This window comes from Amphiprion ocellaris, chromosome 6, assembly GCF_022539595.1.
Source record: "Amphiprion ocellaris isolate individual 3 ecotype Okinawa chromosome 6, ASM2253959v1, whole genome shotgun sequence".
Taxonomy (NCBI): Eukaryota; Metazoa; Chordata; class Actinopteri; family Pomacentridae; genus Amphiprion; species Amphiprion ocellaris.
Window position 1 is genome coordinate 39,225,058 of NC_072771.1, and position 26,221 is coordinate 39,251,278.

The 26,221-nt window shown below is 37.3% G+C and overlaps 2 protein-coding genes across 4 annotated transcripts; one reads left to right on the forward strand and one right to left on the reverse strand.

Moving 5' to 3' along the window:
- Positions 1-263: 263 nt before the first annotated feature.
- Positions 264-11,949, reverse strand: grsf1 (G-rich RNA sequence binding factor 1). 3 transcript variants are annotated; one of them, XM_035943182.2, is made up of 10 exons: positions 11,563-11,949; positions 9,746-9,893; positions 7,799-7,954; positions 5,524-5,667; positions 5,039-5,177; positions 4,550-4,683; positions 3,283-3,368; positions 3,063-3,198; positions 594-645; positions 264-369 (listed from the first exon to the last, which is right to left on the reverse strand). In XM_035943182.2, the coding sequence occupies exons 1-10, from the start codon at positions 11,770-11,772 to the stop codon at positions 366-368; spliced, it is 1,209 nt and encodes a 402-aa protein (XP_035799075.1). In that variant the 5' UTR covers positions 11,773-11,949; the 3' UTR covers positions 264-365. The 3 variants fall into 3 exon arrangements, with proteins under 3 accessions (XP_035799075.1, XP_054867475.1, XP_054867476.1); XM_055011500.1 differs by having other exon boundaries at positions 568-645; XM_055011501.1 differs by having other exon boundaries at positions 5,536-5,667; positions 11,563-11,947.
- LOC111588482 (cadherin-6-like) lies at positions 7,824-21,900 on the forward strand. The gene is made up of 6 exons (XM_023298895.3): positions 7,824-7,964; positions 9,845-9,900; positions 13,284-14,227; positions 15,967-16,084; positions 16,256-16,507; positions 18,838-21,900. Exons 3-6 carry the CDS (start codon positions 14,219-14,221, stop codon positions 19,332-19,334), a joined length of 876 nt encoding a protein of 291 aa, XP_023154663.2. The 5' UTR covers positions 7,824-7,964; positions 9,845-9,900; positions 13,284-14,218; the 3' UTR covers positions 19,335-21,900.
- Positions 21,901-26,221: the final 4,321 nt, after the last annotated feature.

The following is a 26,221-nucleotide window of genomic DNA, read 5'->3' on the forward strand; positions in this document are numbered from 1 at the left end:
CAGAAGTCATATTTTATGTAGTCTAAACTTTAAAAGAATAAGATAATTTGTTATAATACATAATATAAAGCCAAATCTGCACGATAAATAATATTGTAAGGCCTTGTATTAATATTTTTTGGCTGAATTAGTAGCTTTAATCTTATTTCTCTGTTGGAAAAAGATTAAATGTGCTTTTTACACAACGTTGTCCCAACATTTCAATGCTACAAATCACTCAGTATAAGAAACTTTTACTATAAATTCTGATAAATGAAGACAAGTTTGTTTGTTTCATCGACACCAGGAATGTTTATTGTTTGATGTCAGGCTGGAAGTTAAATATGATTCTCCTGTATGTGTGTTTGGCATCAGTATGTCCACATTCACCTGCAGGAGAGAAAATATGATCAGTCACATCTGTCTGGAGGTAAAAAAAAAACGACATTATTTTAAAACATCTTTTTACTAAATTAAAGCTGCACTGATCCAGATTTTAAAAACTATAAACTGCCTTAAAGAGATTCTGCATTCTGTCTTCTTAAAAATGTGAATTAATGAATCTGAAAGATGATCTGAGACATTTACAGATGTGCATTTCTGGTGTTCTTCACCTTCCATCACAGTCTGGTACAGAGTTCAGGAATAACTCGATGTATCTGTGGCCTAAAAACCAGACAGAAAACAAACGTGAAGATTAATTCTGATCAGTGAACAGTGAAGATCATTATGTAATAATTATTTCTTATTACAAATTATAAATATGTGGAAAATGTTCCAAAATATGAGATAAAACCATTCAGATTGTGTCCTCTGGTTTCTACTGAGTCGTTTGAACAGGATGCTGTCATTAAGAACAAAAATTGTGTTAAAAAAAATAGAATAAACCTCTGGATTTTCATCTTTGCAACAGAACTACTCCTGTGTGATGTGCAGTTTAAAATCGGGATATTTCACTATTCTTACTTTATTTAATAAATCTCAGGCATTTAGAATAGAATAGAATATTCTTTATTGTCATTATACAATGTATAACGAGATTGCAGATTTAAGATGCTTTAAACATTCGTAGTTTATATATATATATACACACACACACACGTGTGTGTGTGTGTGTATATGTATATACTTAGATTATCTGTAGCATTCACTCTGGAATAGTTCATTGTTGGCTATCAGGAATCCCAACATGAACAGACACCTGCTAGTCACAATCAGTCACAATCAGTCGCAGTCAGTCGCAGTCAGTCACTTCCATATTATTGGACCTCCTCACAGTCACTCTCAACACCTGAGCCAATCACCTCTCCCACCTGGAATCCACCCCTGTTCCTTTGTTTGAAGCCCATCAGCTTCATTCAGTCACACAGTCACTTGAACAAAAGGATCACCCCACACCACTCATCTCTGGAAACCATTCACTTTTTTCAAGCCTGGAAACCTGGAAATCACAGCATCAAAGAGGAAACCTTCAACTGCTTTTGGATTTCTGGATGCCACCCACCTGAACCAACATTGTGCTGAACATTGAATATTGGTTAGGCTTGAACTGATGGCGAGCTACCCTGGACCAAACTGGAAAACCGTCCGACAAGTTTCACCCCTTCACCCACCCCACTCATTGGCAGGTCTAAAGCCCCACAGCTTCATCCCTTCCAGAATGGTGTGGTAGGACTTGTTGGAAATTTTGGAATTGTTTGGAATTGTTTTATGAATTAACTTACTTTTCACTTCAACCATGAATTAACCATGAATTGTCAGTGGACTATTGATATTGAACAAAGCACATAGTCACTTTATATTGTTTAAAGTGAAGCTGCTTATTGTGATTTGGATTGATTGAAGGATAGGTGAAGGTTTGATTTTCTGATTCTGATTTTCTGTTATTGTTTTGTATTTTTGTATTACTATTTTGATCATTGTTTTGCCTTGATACATTCAAATATTTTCTGTTGATTATTTTTAATACATTACCGGTAACCTAATTTCTGTGTTTTGTCTTCATTAATTTTCACACAGCTCCCAGAGCTGAACCTTTTCACAGCCTATCCCTTAGCCCACCTAATGGTAGCCTATTGCCATTTGCAAGTGCTACATATCTGTAAAACCCAAATATAACAAAAAAAATGCAAATCTAAATTTATTTAGATATAAATAATAAAAATAGAAATTTTAAAACTAAAAAAAATACATATATATAATCTGTAAAACCCAAATATAGAAAAAAGGGAGCAAAAATAGTATCTATTTAGATCTAAATAATAATTTTTTAAAAATTACAAAATATGTATATATAATCTGTAGAACTCAGACAAAAATGAGCAAAATTTATATTTGTTTCAATATAAAAAATTATTTAAAAAATGTTAAAAATTTATATATAATCTATAAATTTTATATATATATAGAGATAGAGATTATATAGATTATATATATATATATATATATATATATATATATATATATATATATATATATATATATATATATATATATATATATATAATCTATAAAACCCAAATACAGAAAAAGATGAGCAAGAATAATAGATATTTATTTAGATATAGATGATAAAAATTTAATATAATTGAACAAAAACAAATAAAACTGATGTATTTTTGCAACAGTGGGTTTTACAGGGTTAAAATAATCACCTTTATTATTCATCCTCCCTTCATGAAGGTTATAATCTTCTGCTTTTGTTATAACTGTCTTGATGTTGATTCAACATCTATCGTCACCTTGAAAGCTGCAGTTTTTAGTGCTGCTGGATTGTACTGCATTATACTGCTATCCCATTTAAACAACATTCTGTATGATAAAGTTCAACAGCACCAAAAATCTGCAGCCTGCTAGATGACCACACAAGTGAATCAACATTTCTGAGACACTTAAAACAAGAACTGAACATCAGAACCTTCACAAACGGAGGACTGATTGCAGAACTGCTGTATTAGACTGTATTATTCTCAGGTTAGGTCTTAGTTCAGGGTGAGTTGTTTGCTTTAATTAAGTTTTGCCTGTTTTTTTGGTTTAATCTCAAAGCAGTCTGAAACATCTGAAAAACTCTTCAACGCTCTCACCTATGTTCATTCTGTCTCTGGACATGGCCGCCAAGGCGTCTCTATGGCAACTAAAGTAAACATCAGCTTCCCCGCTCGGCCTCCCATTAGGACCACATTCAATCAGGATCTTAGACACGACTAGAGGATAGAAGAACTGCAAGAGAAAGAACAAATACCTTCTAGTCACATCAGCTCCTGACAGCAGAATTAGCTTCAGCGTCTCTTAACATTCTTTTACCTTCGCGATATCTTCTCCAGAAACCTGGAAAGGAAGTCCTCTCATGTGGATGTAATGCAGCGGCACGGTGGAGCTCTGAGGGGAAACTGGAGGAGAAAAAGCATCACCAGGATGAACCATTTTTAGTAAAAACTAAATGTTAACAACAGGTAAAGACTTCACACATCTATCAAAGATCTCCCCACTTCACCAGCATCTAGTAATCCAGTTCAAGTAAAAATCTGATCAGTTATCACCTGTAGTCTACAACATCCATATTAAACTGTGTTATGGACATAACACAATATCTTCAAAAAAAGTCAGAAAAAGCAGGTTGATCAGGTGGGATAGTTTTCGCTGCAGTTTTATTTAAATTAAATTGTGTGTTTGACAATTTAAGATGTAAATTCTGCAGCAATTTAGTGTATCTAAATAATAAATACAAGTTTAAAGAACACGGGCTGTCTGGTTGTGGATTGCACTTGGAGAGCCACAATTTGTATGAGTAAGTAGGGGCTCATAGAGAGTCTATATCCAGGGACTTAGACAGACTTATTAATCCTCAGAGGGAAATTCTGTTGTTACAGCAGCTGGGTATTTAACAAGATGACACAGAACATTAGGTCAGGTATAAAGTGAAGGTAACATAAAATAAACTAGAAAAGAAAGAATTAACAGTATATACAAGAATATACAGAGTGAGAGGCCAAAGTATATAGTTGTACATGATGTAGTAATGAAACTACTGTAAATATTCAAGCAGCACAACAAAAACTGTAAGAATCCACTTGATATGCCAGGAAAAAATTTAAGTGAGCAATTGATTAAGCATCAAATTTCTACTGAAAAGGTTGGAAAATAAAGTTAAATGCTAATAATATCAAAAACACTTCATATATATACACTACCTTTCAAAAGTTTGGGGTCACTTAGAAATTTTTTTCAATGAAGATCACATTAAATGAATGATAAATCCAGTGTAGACATTGTTAATGTGGTAAATGACTATTGTAGCTGGAAATAGCTGATTTTTAATGGAATATCTCCATAGAGGTACAGAGGAACATTTCCAGCAACCATCACTCCTGTGTTCTAATGCTACATTGTGTTAGCTAATGGTGTTGAAAGGCTAATTGATGATTAGAAAACCCTTGTGCAGTTATGTTAGCTCATGGATAAAAGTGGGAGTTTTACTGGAAAACATGGAATTATCTGGGTGACCCCAAACTTTTGAACAGGAGTGTATATATAGAAAAAGAATGTATAATGAGTCCTAAAACCTCCTCACCACTTCTGGAGTTGGCCTGAGAGGTAACCCTCCTGTTTGCTGACTGAGAGATGGTCTGAGTCTGAGGAGGGCTCGTCCTCCTCCTCAAAGTAGACTGAATATCTTCACTCGTGCTGGGAAACACCTCGATGTATCTGCAAACAGTAAAAGAAGAATTAATGTAATCACAAAGACGAGTTTGTTTGTATTTGAAGTGTCGCACTTGCTACTTTCTGACAGTGATTCTGAGTTTTTGCAAGATTGAAACATAGTTTTAAAGGCTTACATGAGGTCTTGATAGGCTGGGAAAACAATCCAATCCCTGTAGACATTATTTTGCATTTGAGCTTTTCTTTCAAAAGTGTTTCAATTTTGTCTTCTTCTCCTGGTGCATTACCTTCAAATCTTAGTGCAAATCTTGCAAAAACTTTTATTACATTTCAAGCTTTCACACTGAGTTTTTTTCAGTTTCAGAATATCTGGTAAATTTGTTAATCTGCAGCATCCTACCTGCTTCCTATGAGGTCTCTGTCTCTCTGCAGAGCTTCGTCTGCTGCTTCCTGAGAGGTAAACTGCACAAAAGCCTCCCCAGACTTTCTTCCTTTGGAATCTGTGACGATGGTGATGCCGTTCTGCACAATATCCAAACCTGCAAATCACAGAAAGTAAGTAGTCTGTGACCGTTATTACCTGCAGTAACCAAAGGCAACATTTGTTACTGTCAATTTAAAGGATTGATCGACATTATTCATATTGAAAATGATCTCAGCTGATAAAGGAACATCCAACCAAAGCATCTTTTATAATGGTGGTGCAGGAAATGAGCACACTGAGCTGTGAAATCATAACATTTGCTGAGTGCCTGTGGTGATAGTTTGAGATTAACAGAGTCTAAAGTTGGATCAATTACAGAATTATAATATGAAAACAAAACATCTCAAGGATGAACTCACACTTTCAATTAGCTTTCAATGAGCAACACTTTTCCAACATACATGTCAGTTTACCCGAAAAGAAGTGAACAATGTCGTTCTCTGTGCAGGTGAAGGGAATCCCTCGGAGCATCACAACCCCATCTGATGGAGGCTGGACGGTTTTCTTCAGGATGGCTTCAGCATCACTGTTCGTCACCTCAGACACTGAGAGAAGGATTTTTATGATTCACATGAACAGAATTGTCCCTTAAACATAATTATAAACCTTTAAATGTGCATATAATGTGCTCTTTAAGAAAGCTTTAATGTCTACTGTGTGGTAGCTAATCAGTGCATTCGCCTGCTGTTGAACTTAATCTGTCTCTGGAGTTTTTACACAAACGAGAACCTCACACAGTATTTCTATCAGCTAAGTGTTGATTTAGACACCTGCCCTGTTGATAGAATGTGGATAAAGTACCCAACGCTGTGTGGACTGGTTGTTGTTTCCAGTTAGCTAATGTTTGCTTAAGTCTCAGATAGCAGGTTGTATTTTCAGGGCGTGAAATGCATCACCTGTACTTAATTTGAAAAGTTCTGACTACAAACAGGAAAAGATGACAAAGATGACAGTATACCTGCTGAGTTTTACAATAATGCATAAAAAAGGAGATAGATATAGATCTTAACACTCATTTGGGACATTGCTAAAGCCTGTAAAACAAACTACTGCACAGTGGATCGGTGGTTAGCGTTCTCGCCTTGCAGCTAAAAGATGCCCAGAAAGCAAACTGGGGTTCATGTCGCGGCCTTCCTGGGATCTTCCTGCATGCAGTCTCCATGTTTTCCTCTACATGTGTGGGTTTTCTCCAAGTTCTCCAGCTTCCTCCCACAGTCCAGAAACATGCTGAGGTTAATTAGTGATTCTAAATTGTCCGTGAGTGTGACTGTTTGTCTCTATATGTAGTCCTGTGATAGACTGGTGACCTGTCCATGTGTCCTCTGCCTTCACCTTAACCCTCCTGTTGTCTTCATTTATGGGCATCAAAAAAATGTTGTTGTCTTGTCTGAAAAAAATTCTGCAAAAAAATTCCCCACATTTCTGAAAATTTGCAAAACCTTCAGGAAGAAAATTCCAATAATTCCCTAAAAAAAAAGGCAAGAAAATTCTTGTAAATATTTTCAAAAAAATGAGTAAATATCTTCCAAAAAAATCCTAAAAATATCTAAAGTGATTATATATATATATGTAAAACTTCTAATATTTTCTTTAAGACAGGTATGGCAACAGCAAATTTTGATTTCAGCTGAAAATGTTCGGTATACAATCTTCGGGGGGGGGGGTTTCAGTAAAATAGAGGTGATTTAGAATGAAAAACGTGTTTGTCACCTCGTCCCTCGTCATACTTTGAACCATTTTTCACCTTTACCGTCACTTTTCTCTCAAGCCAATTCCATCGGAACTTGTTTTTGACACTTTTATCTATTTCTAGCACCGATGACTCTTGATCTTTCGATAAAAACCTCATGATTCCACCGAAAACGATCCCAATAGCTCAAAATTCCAACACGAACATGCCGCCATGAATTGTAACAAAAGAATGCATCGAGCAATTTGATTGGTCCAATCGTTGGCAGCTAACCAATTTCGACCAATCGCAAGGCCTTTTACAATGCAGCAGGAGCTAGACTGGTTCTCTTGGTCTGTTACGCTGCGGGAGCAACGCCGAGCGCGTCTCAAAAACGGGGAGAAGAGTAACAAAAACATACCTCACCCCCCCTAAAATTTTCTCAACGGATTTGGACGATTCACAGAAATGATCAATTTGAAAATTAAAACGGCGGATTTCCGCAGAACGGCGGAAAATTGCCATGCCTGTTAAGAACATTCACCAAAAAATCAACCAAAATTCAGAGAAATTCGCTGGATTTTGGTTGATTTTTTGATGAATGTTCTTAAAGAAACATTGTTTCCACCAAAGAAATGTTGAAATCAGAAGTTTCACTGTGAAGATATATTTTTTTATACATTTTCAAACTTTGAAACGACACGAGGGTTAAGTCAGCTGGGACAGACTCCAGTCCCCCACGACCCTAATGAGGATTAAGCGGTGATAGAACCTCCAGTCCTTCGAGTCACTGCCTGGAAATTACAGATGTTACTAAGAACATTAATAAGTTCTGTTTAAATCCACTAAACCATGGCATTGGGCCAGTAAACCTGCACACACACTACCAGGACCCTAAAACTGAAGCAGCTAAATGAAATCTAGTTGTTATAAAGCTCTTTAGTCACATCTGTGCTATTTTCTCGCTGTGTATTCCAGTTTTCTGTGTGGAAGCCAGAGAGACAAACCTTCAACATATCGTGGACCGAGGTACTGCCGGTGCTTCTCCAGAGCTTTGCTGACGTCCTCCTCGTGCTCCATCTCGATGAAGGCCTGACCCGTCGGCCTCCCCAGCCGGTCCACAGACAGATGAATCCCCCTCTCACCCTCACGGATCCTACACTCTGAAACACGGTAATATTTATGATTTACATCAACTCAAATATGCCATAAGATGTACACTACTGTTCAAAAGTTTTGGGTCACCCAGACAATGCCATGTTCTCCATGAAAACTCCCACTTTTCTCCATGTGCTAACATAACTGCACAAGGGTTTTCTAATCATCAATGAGCCTTTCAACACCATTAGCTAACACAATGTAGCATTAGAACACAGGAGTGATGGTTGCTGGAAATGTTCTTCTGTACCTCTATGGAGATATTCCATTAAAAATCAGCTGTTTCCAGCTACAATAGTCATTTACCACATTAACAATGTCTACACTGGATTTATCATTCATTTAATGGTATCTTCATTGAAAAAAAAATGCTTTTCTTTCAAAAATAAGGACATTTCTGAGTGACCCCAGACTTTTGAACGGTACTGTATATGTGTATATATAATATTAATTCCTTGTTTTCTTGGTACTTGACTTTACATATTCAAAATAAATATCTCAGTCTCAATCTCAATGCGAAGAAAGAAACAGCTGATCAGACGTTTCAGAACTCATTTAGAAAAGGTGTTTATCTCCCATATATGTACATTTACTCTTTTTTTAAAAGTCAAAAACACCTCAAGAAAGTGTGAAAACTTCTTGTGAAATTCAGGAGGTTGTTTTGAATTTTTCCCCAGACTTTTGAACAGTGGTGTACATGTAACATTGAAGCTTCACTTTACCATCGGTCTGCAAAAATGCCGACATTGTGTCACTTTTAATGTTCTTCGTGGTTTCATTCAGACAAACTCGAGAACAGCGATGCACGATAATGCACTAATAAAGAATACATCTAAACTAACAAAAAGCTAATCAAACTGTCTAAATAACTAATCGTCTAATTTATTTATGACTCCCTAAACATTAAAAGTTCTGTCCATGACATCACGTATGTCCAATATCCCCGACATATTCCAAGACAATTGTTAGTGCGTTACTAATTCCCTGTAGCATTCAGATTTATTTATCATATTTTTGTATTTTATCTTTTATTATTCTTGTAGAGTCTTTTGTTTTTTAAATTTTGGAATTCCCATTTTGATTAGAGCCCTGCACAAGAATTCCTTTGTGCCTAGACTGTCTGCACACAAATGGCAAATAAAAAATCTTAAATCTTGAATGACGACTTTACGAACAGTACGAAAAAATATCCTGACCGTTGTGTTGGAGCTGATTAACTGAGATAACTCAACCTTACTGAGGTAAAGTAAGTTTGCAGTGTTACTTGTTGCTGCATCTAGGTCTCCATGTCAGGTATAATTTATAATTACAGGTAATTATTGAAGTTACTGCTGTCGTTTCTCTTTCTTTGGAGATGCTCATATGGATCCTGCTGCTGTTTGAAGCTGCAAGTATTTAATTAACTCAGAAGAAAGAATCCTACAAACAGCTGGAAGCAACAAATTCAATTCAGCTCCTGTTAAATCCTGAATTAATTGTTGTTATTATTGAGGACTCTGTTAAGTCTCCATCTTCAAGTCTCATTTTTATGGACGTTTTAGTTTGTAATAAAGTGTTTTTGGACCAATAATGATGCTAAAATGTCCCCAAAGTCTTCACAAACTCACTTCACACAACTTAAAATACGCTAATTGTTCGTACCTATCTGTTAATGTGGCTCCATGCTGTTCAGACTAGTGCCATGCTAAAACTAAAATTGTTACTTGGTCCAACCTAGTAAGACTAAATCCTTAGATTTAAACACATTATACTTGCACAGTAATAAATAAAAGGTTTATCGCTCTCCAGACTCTCACCTCCAAAGAAGTGAAGGAGGTCCAGAGTGGTGCATGACCACGGGAGACCTTTCACCTGGACAATGTAAACCTCTTTGGTCTGTGTCTGTTTTGATTCAGGCTGGTAGGCCGGCAGTGGAGGGTATTCATCCTCACAAGACGATCCTGTCTGAAAGGTAAATGTCAGATAGAGCTGAATGATTTGGGGATAATAATGTGTAACAGACTTAAAACATGTAACAGACAATAACCACGAGATACAATCACACAAGAAGGTCGACATGAATGGATCAGACACGTGTATCCTAAATTGGAGCCTTTGAGATTTATTAAATGTTTTGTTTCACATCACAATTTTGATTTAAAATCAATAAATTGTTTAACCACAGACCTGCTGGAGCTGCAGCACATAGGGAAAACGGTTTTCTTGAACACACATTTTAATTTTCTCTACTACTTTTCTTTCTTTTCTTTGTTGTTGTAGATACCAGTTCCAACAGTTTATAAATTACATAAAGCTCTTAGGTCAGGTCAACACAAGTTACTCGTTGTCCCACTAACCAAGAATAAAACCCGTGGTGACTGCTTTCCAAGCTCTCGCACCAAAGCTGTGGAATACTCTTCCTCAAGAGCTGAGATCGGTCGACTCCTGTGAAGCTTCTATGAGGCAGCTTTTTATTTAGACAGGCTTTTGGCTGACCTCTAGCTGCTGTATTTTATTTACTCTTTGTGATAAACTGTATTTTAGCTGTTTTCCCGTTTTATCTGTTCATGTGTGTGTGTGTGTGTGTGTGTGTGTGTGTGTGTGTGTGTGTGTGTGTGTGTATATTATTACTGTTTTTAATTCAGTTTTATTATTCATGTAAAGCACTTTGTGATTTTTGTATCTGTGAAAGGTGCTATATAAATAAATTTTACTTACATATAACAACATATTCAACATAAAAACTCTTCTTTCTCATTAATATAATCTAAGACAAACCTGTGTGTCATTGCAATGTGCAATACTGCACCTGAAAAATGAAATATTGCATATTGCAATGACATGTACAATTAAGTTTTAATGTACCACATGCCATTGTAATGTGAAATGTGTCATTTTTCAGCTGTGATATTTTATTATCGTGTAATACTTCTCATTTTATCTGCAGTATTTCTTTATCACGTGTGGTAAGACTTTACTGCTTCAGTATCATTGCAAGTACTACTTATTTATTCTAGTTTTATTGTAGGATAAATATTCTTATTTTAAATAATTATCACTCGTACATTATGTAATTGTATTTTGTGAAGAAATCCCTTTGGGAATAATAAAGTTAAAATAAAACTTGGTTAATATGGAGGTAAAATTACTGTGCCAGATATTGGTAAATGAATATTATAATAATAATAATAACAATAATAATAATAATAATAATAATAATAATAATAACAACAACAACAATAATACATGAGAATAAATGCAGTTAATAGAATAGTAACAACACATACGTAATACTAGCAATAGTTCTGAGGTAATAAATTATTATAATTAGATATTATATATATATATTTTATAATTATATATTTGCCTTTGAATTTAAAGGCAGTAGTAGTAGAAGTTTAAAGTAGCATAGGTGCTAATTTTTGAGGCGCTTCCTTCTAATAAAACTACCTAAAAAATAAAATTTCTTAAAAATACTAACATTGTACTTGAACACAGTACTTGTTTAAGATTAAACGGCTAATTATTAATAATGTAGAGGCCTATAAAAGTGTTCTAGAAACATCTTTAGCTCCGTTTTAACGACCTCCTGGGTCTCAGTGACCGCTTCACGCTCACTCTCTCCGGGGCTAACCTTGGTACAGAAGCGGCGCTGGCTGCAGCTCACGGCGGGCTGCAGCTCACCGAGCCTCGGCAGATAGACTGTCCGGGCCGCCGTGGTCCAGGTCCGGTTCTGAGTGAAGCCGCTCCGTGTTGTTTTGACGACGGCCGCCGGTAACGTTAGCTGTGTAACTGCGACACACCGCTGCAGAAGGGCCAGCAGAGACCTCCCGGTACCGGACATGCTACCGTTAGTCCCGTTAGAATCAGCCGGTGTGTTGTCAGTAAATCAGCCGGTCTCTTTGAATGCAGCCGGTTAGTTTAACGGGGCTCCGGTTTAACGTCCCGGTGAGAAGCTCGAAGCTCACGTGCGTCGGTGACAGCCAAGGACAGACAGCGCACGAGCGTTTTCACCGTCAACCAGCAGCACACGTCCGGTTTGAGATTTCACAATAAAAGTCGAGACATTGAATAAGTACGTCATAGGTTTGGGACAAGTGATGAAAATAGTCATTTGACAGAAAATTAATAAACTAAAAATTAATCAGTGAATTTTCAAAGTCACTTTATTAAAATACAAAACTATAATAATAATAATAATAATAATAATAATAATAATAATAATAATAATAATAATAATAATAATAATATAATAATAATAATAATAATAATAATAATAATAATAATAATAATAATAATAACAATAAAGATTATTATTATTATTATTATTATTATTATTATTATTATTATTATTATTATTATTATTATTATTATTATTATTATTATTATTATATTGCTATAACTATTGTTTGTGTTGTTAGTTTTTTCCTCTGCTTAGTAATATGCTTACTTTCAGCGGTTCGTCTCGTCTGATTATCATTAATAATAATGATATTTATCTAAATATTAATAATAATAATTGTATGTAGTATAATAACAATAATAATGATAATTAATAACAATAAGAAGAACTTTACTAGTTTAATACACTTCTAAACCATGATTTAAAAATGCTTTGAAGTAAATCTGAAAAGACAAATATTGAAAAAAAAAAAAACATTTATTTTCAAATATACTGTCATTTTTAAAGATTTATGTCTTCAGTAGAAACCAGTGAGCCCAGAGGTACAGAGAACCAGACCAACACAATGATGCTTTTGGTTGTTTCACTGGATTTGTTGACAAGAAACATGTTCTCATCCAACAAAAAAAAAGAAATAAAGAAAAAAATTTTAAAAACAAAGCAGCCCCACACATTTTTTTTTACCGTTTTAAGCAAAACTATCTAAAACATGCAATATAAATACAGTTATATAGTTGCAACAAATACAGTCTGTTAAGAAAAAGTTATACAATAAAATCATAATTTTATGAATGCGGCACCTTTTAAAAAACAGTTTACAAAGTGTTTCAACAGAAAAGCCAAATAAGAGGATATATATTAAGGAAGACAATATTAAAATAGAAAGCCAGCTAGGCTCAAAGAGAAAGAAAATAAAGACCAGAGAAAGGGGGAAACAGAGTTTCAAACAGTAAAAGATACAACGCATAAATAAAATACAGAATTTCAGCATAAATAAATTAGTTGAACAGGCACCCGTGGATACAAAAAATATTATAAAAAGACAAAATGCCACAGCACAGTATACAAGACAGTAAAAGAGAGCACATAAGAGCATGTCTGTTAAAAAGCAGTTTTAAGAAGTGATTTAATAGAAATCACTGATTCTGCTGCCTTGTCTCCTTATTCCACAGCTGATTCCATTCCAACTTCAGAATACTTCCAGGATCTGGTGGCATCCTGCTGACTGCTCAGTGATTGAGTCTTCATTTTTCTGCTGCCTTTCCTGGAAAATGACACTGATCCTTTATACCCTGTGTAACCAGGTTGAAATAACAGATATATTTTCATATATGAAATTCCACCAACTTCCAAAAATTCATGTAAATAATTGTTTTTTGTTTCCTCTTCTGTGTTTAAAATGTATTTCACTTTTCATTGTTATAGGAATTAGTACTGTCTCTTTAAGAGGTTGCGTTTTGATGATGTCACATTTGCGCCGGAAGTAAAGAGAATACGTCGGAACGACGCGGGAGAAAACAGACAGACCGAATGGGTTCTTTATTTGAGGATAGACATTAACTTCGTGGTGAAGATAGACATGAGCTGGATGGACATTGTACGTCGGAGATAGACATGAAATGAATGAACATTGTCTTCACGTAAAGGAAAGATAGAGCAGCGGTATGGACGCTTGATTAATGGATGTTATCTTCATGCTAAAGAGAGACAGAGCGGTAATATGGACGCATGATTGACATACATCATTTTCACGTTAAAGAGAGACGGGAATAAATGTTTAGCAACATTCAACAGGCCAGTCTGTTTATTTATGCCACGACCAAGAAACAAAAGAACACAATGCAGGACAATAACAACTGGTGTGAAGGCAGATTTTCAGAGGCACACACGCACACACACACACACACACACGCACACGCACACACGCGTTACAATGGTGCCGTGACCCGGATCAGTGGAAATGTGGCCCGTTACAACGGTGCCGTGACCTTTCCAGGATCGATTTGAGGAGCGACGCCAGATCGTTCACCGAGGTGGCGGTGGATTGAGAAAGGAATTTCTGTGCAACCCAAGGCTGTTGTTTTGTACCGCATCAGCTCCACTCTACATGCATCAGGTGAGAATTTAATCAGCCGGGACCTCTGAAACTCTGTCTCATTCACACATTTGTGAAATTGACAGTCTGCATGGGTCCCCCCACATTAGATCCGGGTTCTGCTCGAGGTTTTTTCCCTGTTAAAAGGGTGTTTTCCTTGCCACTGTCGCCTTTTGGCTTGCTCTGGGGGTTCAGGCATATGGGTTCTGTAAAGCGTCTCGAGACAATTTGACCGTAATTGGCGCTATATAAATAAAATTGAATTGAATTGGTGTCTTGGTGGCCTTAATAATCTCTTTCTTGCAAACACTTAATTTTTAAGGATGACCTGTTCCCAGCAGATTCGCCCATGTGCCACATTCCTTCTATTTCTTAATGATGCATTTATTTGTACTAATTAATTGGCATTACCTTGTAGATCTGTTTAATGCTGACCATGATTTGATGTTGAAAAGCACTAAAAGGGGAAAACTTCAAGCACGGTGAATACTTGTAATAGGCACTGAATATAATCCTAATGTAGCTTAATCCACACTTGTACTCATTACTCCAACCACAACATGCTAATTTGCCAATTTTGACTCCTGTAATATACATAAAACAGGTATTAGGTGTGTGTCTGTTGAGTCCTTTAAGCCTTGTTTTGTGTTACTGCACACCATCAGAAAAACTCTCGAGGTTTGTTACTCGTTAGCTCGCCCTTAACTGTTTGTCTTTGCGAATTCCCCAAAGACCAAAGGATCCCTTTAATCTGATTAAACGACCAGGTTATTTATCATATCCGCTGATGTTAACATGAATGAGCTTGTACTGCGGATATCTTTAATTACATGGTTTACTGTTGGAGAGACGCACGCCGAGAGAAATTAATCACTTTAATATCACTGATTACATGAAGGACCTTTTATCTTATATGTGGCCTATTGTGTATAAAACATGTAATACCTTCATGTGCCAGGTGTTTAATTTACTCAGTCTCATTTAATCACACTGTTTTGTTTAGAAACGATCAATTTACAGCCCAACCAAACTTAGCTGCCACTAATAATGTACCATTTAAACACCAGTCAGGTTAGCTGAGGTGAAAGTATCCAGTTACAAAGTTCAACAACTAACATAGATACAGAATTTAAATGCAGCTGTTTGTAGACAGTGTTGAGATAAACTCTTCACAACTGACGTTTTTAATTTGCTTCCATATTTGTCTTGAATCTGCTCTGAACTTCTGTTGGATAGTCCCAGAATTTTTGTCACAAAACTAATAATGGCTTTTCGTTTTTACAAAATCTGTTTAGAGAAAACTGCAAAATATCACATTTTAAACTTAGATTTGGTTAAGTTTTTCAATGGAACAGCAAGTCATTGATGAGTAGTTGAAAGACTGTCAGAAAATTGGAAATCGGAAGATTCTTTGGGGTTTTTTTTTGCTGTTAAATGGTGCAGGGGGAAACATTTTTAAAAAGACTGTAGTCAACATTACAAAAGTAACTTTGTGCAAAAAAAATCGACATGAAAATGCATCTTAAAAGAACATTTCCTATTTCAGTGATAGAAGTATTGCACAAATATTGACCAGACTGTCAAAAATGAATACTGTTTATCTTTTACATTGTGATTTCATTGGCACCACAGAAAATCTACCCAGGAATTAGCCTGGTTCTTAAACCCTGTGAGCATTTACAACCTCATCTTCATTCCAGAGGGTTAAATGTGTTTGCTGGAGGTTTCTGTGTTACTGAGCAGTCGTTTTCTTGTTCCAGAGGAGACAAACCATCAGCGCCACGGATCCTGATGAGCCGCTCGCAGGACATCGCTTCTTCTACGGTCTTGCACAGGAAGCTGCTGGAAAAGCCAACTTCTCTGTCAGTGACAACAAAGGTAACAAACTCTGAGCTGAGGAATCATCTGTAAAAAGTTCCCATGAGGCATGTATACATGGTGACAAACTGTTAGAACTGTACTGCGGATGTTTTATTGATATCTCACATGGCACATGTAGACTGTAAAATATTCATGCAGGTTAGTAACCGGATATTGTGTTGTTGTCAGACAACACGGTCGGGATCCTCACATGGAGGAACAGCTACAGCAGCCTCCAGAAGAGTGTCTACCACATCCCCGTGGTCATTTCTGACGGAGAGTTCCCCATGCAGAGCAGCACCAACACGCTGACCATCAGGGTTTGCACCTGCGACCGTGAAGGCAACATGAAGCTGTGCAACGCCGAGGCACTAACGGCGAGGGCAGGACTCAGCACCAGAGCCCTGGTGGCCATTTTGCTTTGCGTCATCATCTTGCTCAGTGAGTAGCGGATGCTCTAGGAACACATTTGTTGTTCAGGTTGAGCTGTATTTAACCAGGGAGGCTTCACTGACAACAGGAATTTAGAGTTTCTTACTAAAGCAAAGCGACCACTAGCAGGTGTTAAAGAGACAGTTTTATATTTCGCCCCTTAATTTGATTTATCACTTCCTGTGGGCGGATAATCCTGCCAGTGACCACAGCTGTCTTTTTAATTTGATTCCAGCAGAAAAGATCTACAGCATCTCAGCTGGCTGAACAGGACACTGTGCTTTATTCAAATGTGGTCTTTATTGCATAGAACCACTGCCTGGTGCAGCTTTCAAGGCCAGATTTTGAACATGTATAAAGCAGCTAATTTCTATGTAAAGCTATAGAGAAGTATTAGTATCTTTAGCAAAAAACAAAGCCACACTTCCTCTGTGAGTGTTGTGATTCCAGCAACATTTTGTGTGCATGTGAGTCCCTCCCACTGAATCTGACCACACCAAAAAGTGCAGTCCAATGTTCACCCAATGCCCAATAAAACAAAACAACACAAAAGTATTTGTTATGTGCCTAATTTAGGTACAGTCCCTTCATTCCAACTTAGTCTTGATCTTTATGTCTGTTTCCACACTTGAGGAAGCAGAAGTCAAAGAAAAGATGAGAGCTGCAACACAGTAGTAGAAAACACAAAACACCCAAAACTAGAGAAGTCCAGATTAACTTTCTTAGCCTCCAGTTTGATCAGACTAGTTTATTACTGAGTATCTCCCCGTATCAAATCCCAATCAGACATCATTTTCGTACATAATACACTTCAAGCATTTCAGATTAGCTGTAGCATGTCAGTGTGCCGCTTGTATTGTTAAATAATATAGTGTCCAGAGGAGGCAGGCAATGTTGTGTTATCAAGCAGAGAGCATTGTGGGAGTTTAGATAAAATAAGGGCTCCATGACAAAGTCTCCAGTGATGCTTAATGACCTCTGACTGCTGCATTTATGTTAAATGAAGTTGGGATTAACTATGTTAGCGGTTCCTACATCCAATCGGCATGTGTCTAGTCAGCTATTGTTGCATTTATTAACCTTTTGATGCACGACATGGGTCATAAGAGACCCATTTTCCATTGAATATGGGTCACTTTTAACCCAATCATTTCAACAGGAGGGACTCACATGCACGAACATAAAACCACAACCAGCAACCACCAAAACAGCCAACAGAGAAGCTCACACAGAGGGAGTATGACTTCATTCTATACTAAGGAAATGATAGTTGTTGCTATCAGTAGTGCAGCAGGATTAGCATAAAACATACCTTTACTACCAATTCCATTAGTCATAACAAACTATAGATACTTCAGCTATAGTATTCATGCCTACAAATCACTTCTTTCTTGCAAATGCAAAAGAAAACAACTTCACAACCGCAATCAGTTATTGCTTTTAGACACTAATAACTGTGTTTTCATTGAGGCCAGGATGCAGTTCTGCAACTGTATAATCAATGATTCCATGTTTGCCTTGAAGAGACAGTTTTGTTTGTTGAAGTGGATTGTATAAGGTACTTAGGTACTTATTCATGGTCAAAGTACTACCTACATTCGACCACACTGAATAGAATAATGTTACCTTGCTGGCAGACAGCCCTTTCGTATTTGTGTGCATCAGCGCCGTGGACTGGATTATATTGCTGATCTGTGAAATAATACAGTATGTAACGTGTGTGCGTCGGAAAGTTCTGGAGATAAAATGTAGTGCTAAAGAACAGGGCTGTCTATCGGCAAGGGAAACTGGTGAGAATATTCTAAATATAGCGCACGCTTAAACGGCCATTGATTTTCTTAGGTGGCGGAAATACATTTTGCTGCTGACCTCGTTCACTGCTTAGCTTCCTTTCCAGCAGTCCTCTCTGCTGCTTCAAACTGGGGGCGTGTCGATCTACTGTACATCTGTGGATAAGTACCCACACAAGCCCACTTCAAAGAACCATCCCTTTAAGTCAGAGAGGCTGGGTCACCTTCAAGTCATCACTCACATGTCATAATGCTCCTTAATGGCACTGAAGTTGACTTTGTAGCACACACACTTCATTCCGCTGTGTACTTCAACTGGCCTCCTATAGGTTCTTAAGCAGCAGTGGCCCTGAGGAGGAAGGAATACATAATGCATCCTTGTGGTAGCAGAGGCTGCTCTACAAAGTCCCTGAACATCAGTGAACACTCATGCAACATCAACAATTCCCCCTGGATGGTGGCCGGCCTTCAGAGCAAGGAGGGGGAGCAAAGAAACAACAGCAGAAGTCACCAAACTCTCTTTGTTTGCTGTCTTTGTTTTCCCTGCAGTGATCGTGGTGCTGTTCGCTGCCCCGAGGAGGCAGAGGAAGAAGGAGCCTCTGATCATCTCCAAAGAGGATGTCAGAGACAACATCGTCAGCTACAACGACGAGGGCGGTGGCGAGGAGGACACCCAGGCCTTCGATATCGGCACACTGCGAAACCCGGAGGCCATTGTGGAGAGCAAACAGCGGCGGGACATCATGCCCGAGACCTTCTACCCTCCGGTCCGATGGCCAGTTCTGCCCCCAACCCGGGACAATAACGGGGACGTGAGAGACTTCATCAACCAGAGGCTCCAGGACAACGACAGCGACCCGACAGTGCCGCCTTACGACTCCCTCGCCAACTATGCCTACGAGGGCAACAGCTCGGTGGCGGAGTCCCTCAGCTCCCTGCAGTCGGTGACTACCGAGGGCGACCAGGACTACAACTACCTGAGCGAGTGGGGGCCGCGGTTTAAGAAACTGGCGGACATGTACGGGGGCGACGACAGGGATTCCTAACGAGAGCCTCGGCACACAGACAAGGAAGTAATGTAGAAAACTTTCGGGCAGTTCTGGTGCATGTGCGGTGAGTTAAAGGACAGAGGAAAGAGCTCGGTTTTGTCCAAAGCGCTCTTTCGCCACCTTCGACCACCATTCATTGTCCCTCCGGTGACCAGACGTAGGCATTGTGTGTCCAGTCCGTGTTAGTTGCGTTTTTGCGATCGCACAGTAAAAAGAGACTTTGTGTCGAGACTTTTTTGTGTGTGTATATGGGGTGTACACGAGGCCCAAATATATCTATACTGATATTTTTTTGTTTTAGTTTCTTTTGGTTCGTTTTTTTCCAAAGCTGCCTGTGATGGACACACTCTACAAGCAGTTTTGTAAACCAACAGATATGCCTATGTATTTTTCAGTGTTTCTGGGACAAAAACATGCTGCATATTGTGAGTTCTATCTTAGCTTGTGTATGTACAGTAACATGATACGATACACTGTACAGTTGTTTTGTTTTTCTAGGGATTTCTATCTTCCGAACGATCCCCCCCTTTTCAGCGACGGTTGCCTCACATTAACCACCCTTGAGTTTGAGCCACGGGAAGAATCTTGCACTGGATTGGACGGGAGAGGAGCAAAAAGCGGAGAATGTTCTTCAAAGTCGCGGTACAGGATTGTGGGATTTGTGGCTTCAGAAACGCACCACTTTGTCATTTTTTCAGCTTCGAGCATCCGCTGTGAGGTGAGCCCAAATAGCAGATATTTCCTTCTTGAGCTGAATGTCATTAGAGCAGGTTTTTGAGAAGTGAAGTATACAGCAGTGTTATTTTCTACGCTACAATAAATATTCTAGGCTCAGTTAGAGGAAAATACTGGTCCTGTCAGCCTTTTTTTTTTGCTCACTTTACCCCACAAATGTTGGAGGATCAGTAAGTCGAATCAGTGCCGAGACGACGCCGCTGAGCTTGAAACTACAGCATCAAATTACATTAGTTACCATTAAAATTCATTATGCTGTTTTATTTTCTTCCCCTAAATGGTTTGTTTTATCCGTTCAAGTGATGAAGGGAAAACAGGATTTGAATCAGTGCAACAAGCAGCAGAAACAAGTATTTCTAATTTGATTCTGTCTGTCTGTAAAGTCCCATAAATGAATTAACAGTTGCCTTAAATTCTAAAATTACAAACTAGATGTTCTCATTTTTGGGGTCAGTCTTTTCTCATCAGGAAATAAAATATAAATGTACCACATGACCTTCCTTACTTTCAAGTTTTTCTTTTAGATAAAATTAAGGTTGGGTATTGCTTGTATTTGATCGATTCTGCTCATCGATTCCGGTTCTTACGACAATCCTGCTTTCACATTAATGATGTACTTTATTATAATATGTTACAGAAGGAGTTTCCCTGTATTGAGTACTTTGAGTAACAGTTTCAATGCAAGACTTCTACGATGTGGGATTAGTACTTCCATCTTTGTCAACACTTAAAAATTACATGAATTAATGAAGTTACTGTGTTTTTTTACACAGCTGCAACTTATGAGCCACTAAAACCGATAAATTCTATGTAAAGCCAAAAATTGATGCCAACGCTACTGAAATGATGTTGATCTGAAGGTGGATGTTCATCAATGAAGAGATGACACAGGTAGATCAAATTAAGAGTACATTTAATACGGACGAGCTCGTGATTCAAGCATCATGCGGTGGATGAATGAAGAGAGTTACAATGACTAGATCTTTATAGGTTTCAACATCTGGCATAGATTAGAATACATTGCGTGAGAAGAAGAAAGAGAGAAAGAGGGAGCCAGGAGGTCCCTAGTCCCTTTAGGTTAACCCACAGGTCAACCTGTGATGAATGATGGCTAAAGTAAACGTTTCAACATATGGTTTCATTCTATTTAACATTCTTGAGCTAAAGAAAATATATAGAAAGCACGTATCCCAGAAAAACACATACTATCAGCTACGACTACAAGAACAGCAGTCTTGTTCTACAGAATACATAAATTCCAACCTATTCTCGGCCTCTGAAAGGACTAGAAAGTTGCATAATAACTAGTGGACTTCACAGTTTGAGAAACTTCGACTACTTTTACTGTAACAACAGTGAAGTCCATTTGTTAAAAGTGGGGCTGGAACTAACGATAACGTTCAGTCTCAATTGTTTTCTCAATCGATTTGTAATTTGATCTCTAAAATGTCAGAATTTGGTGAAAAAACTGAAAAAACTAACAATAACTTTGGTGAAACTAATAAATGATCTAAATAGTTGGCAATTTAGTAGTTGCAGCTCTATTTTTGTTGGCCAAAAGTTTATGCAAGTTTGAATCTAATGTTGGTTGGCGGATTAGTTGACAACTGATCAAATAGTGTTTACAGCTCTGCTTTTGTTTTTTTTTTTCAATTGTTTAAAATACAGAAAACAACAGCAGTGTAGCTTCCTAACATTGGCTGTGTTGCTTTTAATGTAACTCAGTGTTAAAGGTGGACCCATTGGGGGCCATTCATCGATCTGCTTTGTAAACCGTGATATTTTGTACTGAATATTTATATGACACAATTAAATATCTTTAAAAATCCACCGTCTTTGTGAGTTTTTTTTTTCAGGAAAATGTGACAGCAGCCACCGGCTAGCGATCTAAACTCCCTCTCAGGTGTGTTATTTTCAGTAAATCTGAGTATAAAAGACTCCGACTCTGCATGTCAGACAGTTATTAATGTGACGGCCATCATTAAATAGCTGGATCCAGAGGCGACTGAAGCTGAGGAAATTGTTAATTAGACAATCTATAATTAAGATCTGTTACACAGCCAATCGGATTTAGAGAGAGGTTTAAAAAAAAAAAGGGGGGGGGGGGGGGAATCACATTTTGATTATTAGAGGATGAGTGGCAGATGTGAAGCAGATGGTGACACTAGTGGATGAATGTAACTGACTCAAGCCTTTTAATGCAAAAGAAAAAAATAAATCAGATTGGATGGAGCAGAAATCTGGGACTTTATTTACAGTTGTGATTTAATGTTTAACAATTTGGTATTTTTTTGAGTTTTCGGCATGTGTCAGTAACACTTTGGGGTTGTTTAAAACTCACTGTGTATTTAATTACGAGTCAAGAGACACAAACATGAGAGAACATAAGGCCACCTTTGACTCAGCATAAAACATGACGCCTTCATTTCTTATTGTTTGCCTTCTGTCCCGCTTTTACTTTGAAAATTGTGGACATGGAAAGTGATTTCACTCTTAAATGTTTGCAGTGCGGTTCGTCTTCACCTAAATCTCATCCACAGAAAAACAGTCCATCATCGTCGTCGACTCAAAGCTCTCGCCTGGAGGCGAGGTTCCGACCCCGCCAAAATAAAAGCGCCGTCACTTCCTGGCCTCCTCCACCTCGTCGGTCTCCTTCTCCTGCCGCTCCCGCTCTCGTCTCATCTCCTTCAGCTCCTGTCGGTATTTCCGCTGGATGAAGCGCTTCTGATGAGCCATCTGTGGGAAGTTATCTGGTGCAGGGTGGGGAGAGGCAGAGCGGGAAACAGAGAAAGTCGACCAAGGAGAACAGATAAAGAGACACAGAGGCAGAGGTGTGAAGAGACAAGGTCAGTTTCCAACCAGGCGGCAATTTAGGGTCTCACATTGCAGCGACTGGAGTTTGCATAACAAGTGTCTCACTGCTGTCACTTTGGTCAAACGGGTGAAAGTGTTGCAGGCAGCGGCGTGGCGATTAAATTGCCCCCGCATTGTTATTTCATTAATAATGATGAAGTAACAAAGAATTAGACAGGCCTCGTTTAGTTTCAGCACAATGACGAGATCTGATAACATAATTACTAGTGAACATTTCTAAATGAGATCTGGAATAAGATGGTTCAGTGTGACAGTGCACAGAAAACAGACGTTAACATATAGACTCTATAAAAAGCTTTAGCTACAAGAGCCTCTCATTTTTTAACAAAACATTTTAGTTTTTATTATAATACACTGATTTGTTGATACAATACTACATTATGTGTTTTTTTTACTATTTTAATTGATTTTTAAAAAATATTTGTTTGCATTTTTATTATATATCTAGTTTTTTAAAAACATTCTACTATGAAATTTTTTACGACATAGTACACAATGATTTTTTTTTTGTACAATACTACCCTATTTTTAAAAGATATTTTTAGTAAAAAATTATGTTTTCAACTTTTTTTAATTATTGGATTTATTATGGTAACATTTTTTATTGTACACTATATAATAAAATCTAGATTTTATAACATACTATGCCATGATGTTTTTATAACATAGTACACTGATTTTTTTTTACAGTACTACATTTTTTTTACTATTTTTAATTAAAATTTGTTAACTTTCCTACTTTTCATTTTTTTATTCTGTTAGCAATTTTACTACACACTATATAATAAAATGTATATTTTTAGAACATAGCATGCTATGATTTTTTTATGCAATATGACCTTAATTTTTGACTATTTTTGATTGAAATTTATACATTTTAAAATTACTTTTTTCATTTATCATATGTTAGCATGTTTTTGATATAGACTACACCATCTACTTTTTCCGAACATACTATACTATGACATGTTTATAACATAGTATGCTATGATTTTTGTACAAAACTACACTATTTTTGACCATTTTTAATTGAAATTTATACATTTTCAAATTTTAAATTTTTTATTAACTTTTTTTTAATATTTCATTTACTATATGTTACCATTTATTAATGTACCATACTATGATTTTTTTGCATGCTTTATTTTTGCATATTTTTTTAAAAAAAGCATATAACAGGATTTTTTATAACATAATATACTATGGCATTTTTACAAAATATATATTTTTTATACAATGGTATGTTAGTTTTATAATATACAATACTGTGGCATTTCATAACATAATATGACATTTTTTTATAACATGCATTATATTTACATAAAATGTCACAAACATTTCTCTGTGAGATCTGTAATAAGACAGACATAAAACAGAGATGTTCACATATATTCCAGCACAGACAATCTTTAAAAAGCTCTCAGAACCTCTCATTTCAGACTTCGTTTGAATCTGACAAATGCTTCTACTTGGCGCTCAACCAGCAAACTGCAGAAAAACATGAATGCAGCGTTTGGCTAGCAGAGCCATTACTTAGTAAAGAGAAGTTCTGAAGCCTTGATTTGGGTTTTCTGCTCGCTGCCAACTCTGCTGGAGCCTTTTCCAAATCTGGTAAAACACATAGAGAGCCAGAGCAAATATGACGAGAGCCGAGGAACAACCAGACTAGTAAAATACTCGAGACTAAAGGTTTGAAAACTTCTTTCCACGAAGACTGTTCGAAAAAGTTAACATTTATTTGTCACATACTTGTAGAAACAACTACAGCAGCAATAATAATTATCACATTTTGATGGCATACTATACTATGTTTTTTTGATATTTTTTGTTGACATACTATACTATGACTTTTTTTGACATTTTTGACGACATATGACGTTTTTGCGATATTTTTGTCGACATACTATGACTTTTTTGTGTTACTTTTGTTGACATACCATACTATGACTTTTTTGATGACATTTTTGACGACATACTAAAGTGTAACATTTCTGACGTTACTTTTAACAACATACCGTACAATGACGTTTTTGTGACTGTTATCTCATTATGGGATGTATGGGTTCTGTTGTCCCTTGGATATATGGAATGCTGATTATGCCTTTATTTTTATTGTCTGGTTTTTGTGTATGTTTTGTTTTAGTTTGTTTTAGTTTTTTCTCTTTGTTTTTGGCTTGTTGTTTTCCTTTGTTTATGGCCCATATGGGATATTGGTAGTGTGTGAGTGAGTTCTGATGTGTTTTTCCTCCTCCTGTCTGTCTTTATCATCGGTTATGATGCTGGTCTGTTCTAATAGTGTTCTAACTGGTAGTTTGTGTTCTGTGGATGTTCTGATGTCCAGAGGAGGTTCTGGTCCGTTCTAATAGTGTTCTAACTGGTAGTTTGTGTTCTGTGGATGTTCTGATGTCCAGAGGAGGTTCTGGTCCGTTCTAATAGTGTTCTAACTGGTAGTTTGTGTTCTGTGGATGTTCTGATGTCCAGAGGAGGTTCTGGTCTGTTCTAATAGTGTTCTAACTGGTAGTTTGTGTTCTGTGGATGTTCTGATGTCCAGAGGAGGTTCTGGTCCGTTCTAATAGTGTTCTAACTGGTAGTTTGTGTTCTGTGGATGTTCTGATGTCCAGAGGAGGTTCTGGTCCGTTCTAATAGTGTTCTAACTGGTAGTTTGTGTTCTGTGGGTGTTCTGATGTCCAGAGGAGGTTCTGGTCCGTTCTAATAGTGTTCTAACTGGTAGTTTGTGTTCTGTGGATGTTCTGATGTCCAGAGGAGGTTCTGGTCCATGTGTGTGGGTTTCCTGTAAACTGTTATTTTGATGCTGCTGTCTTCTCTGTGGTGAATGTTCATGTCCAGGAATGAAATGGTCCGGTTTATTTCCTCTTCGTGTGTGGATTGTATGTTTCCCGTGTCGTCCATGTTGTTCAGATGATCAGTGAGTTCTTGTGTGTGTCCAGATTTTATTATTTCCAGGATGTCGTGGACGTAGCTTCTCCAGAGTGTGGGTCTGCAGAGCGGGGATGGCTTTGGTTTCCAGGTCTTCCATGAAAAAGTTACTCATTATGGCTGAAAGTGGATCTTTTTTTAACCTTTATTTTACCAGGTAAGATCAGATGAGAACAGTTTCTCCTTTACAATGATGACCTGGCCAGATGTGTCATTGCTAAACCTGGTTTCTGACTGTAGATTATTCCTTTCAACTGAAAACAGGTGGATTTGGCAATAAACCGGAGTAATGTGATGATGTCGTCTACTGGGAGGTTTGTGTGTTCTTTCAGTGTCCT

Coding starts and splice junctions, on each gene's coding strand:
- grsf1 (XM_035943182.2), bottom strand. CDS start 11,772: ATGTCCGGTACCGGGAGGTCTCTGCTGGCCCTTCTGCAGCGGTGTGTC. Junction 7,955..9,745: donor CCTCCTTCACTTCTTTGGAG/GTGAGAGTCTGG, acceptor ACCGTGTTTCAG/AGTGTAGGATCCGTGAGGGT. Junction 5,668..7,798: donor CGGTCCACGATATGTTGAAG/GTTTGTCTCTCT, acceptor TCCTTCTCTCAG/TGTCTGAGGTGACGAACAGT.
- LOC111588482 (XM_023298895.3), top strand. Junction 16,085..16,255: donor CTCTGTCAGTGACAACAAAG/GTAACAAACTCT, acceptor TGTTGTTGTCAG/ACAACACGGTCGGGATCCTC. Junction 16,508..18,837: donor TTGCGTCATCATCTTGCTCA/GTGAGTAGCGGA, acceptor TTTTCCCTGCAG/TGATCGTGGTGCTGTTCGCT.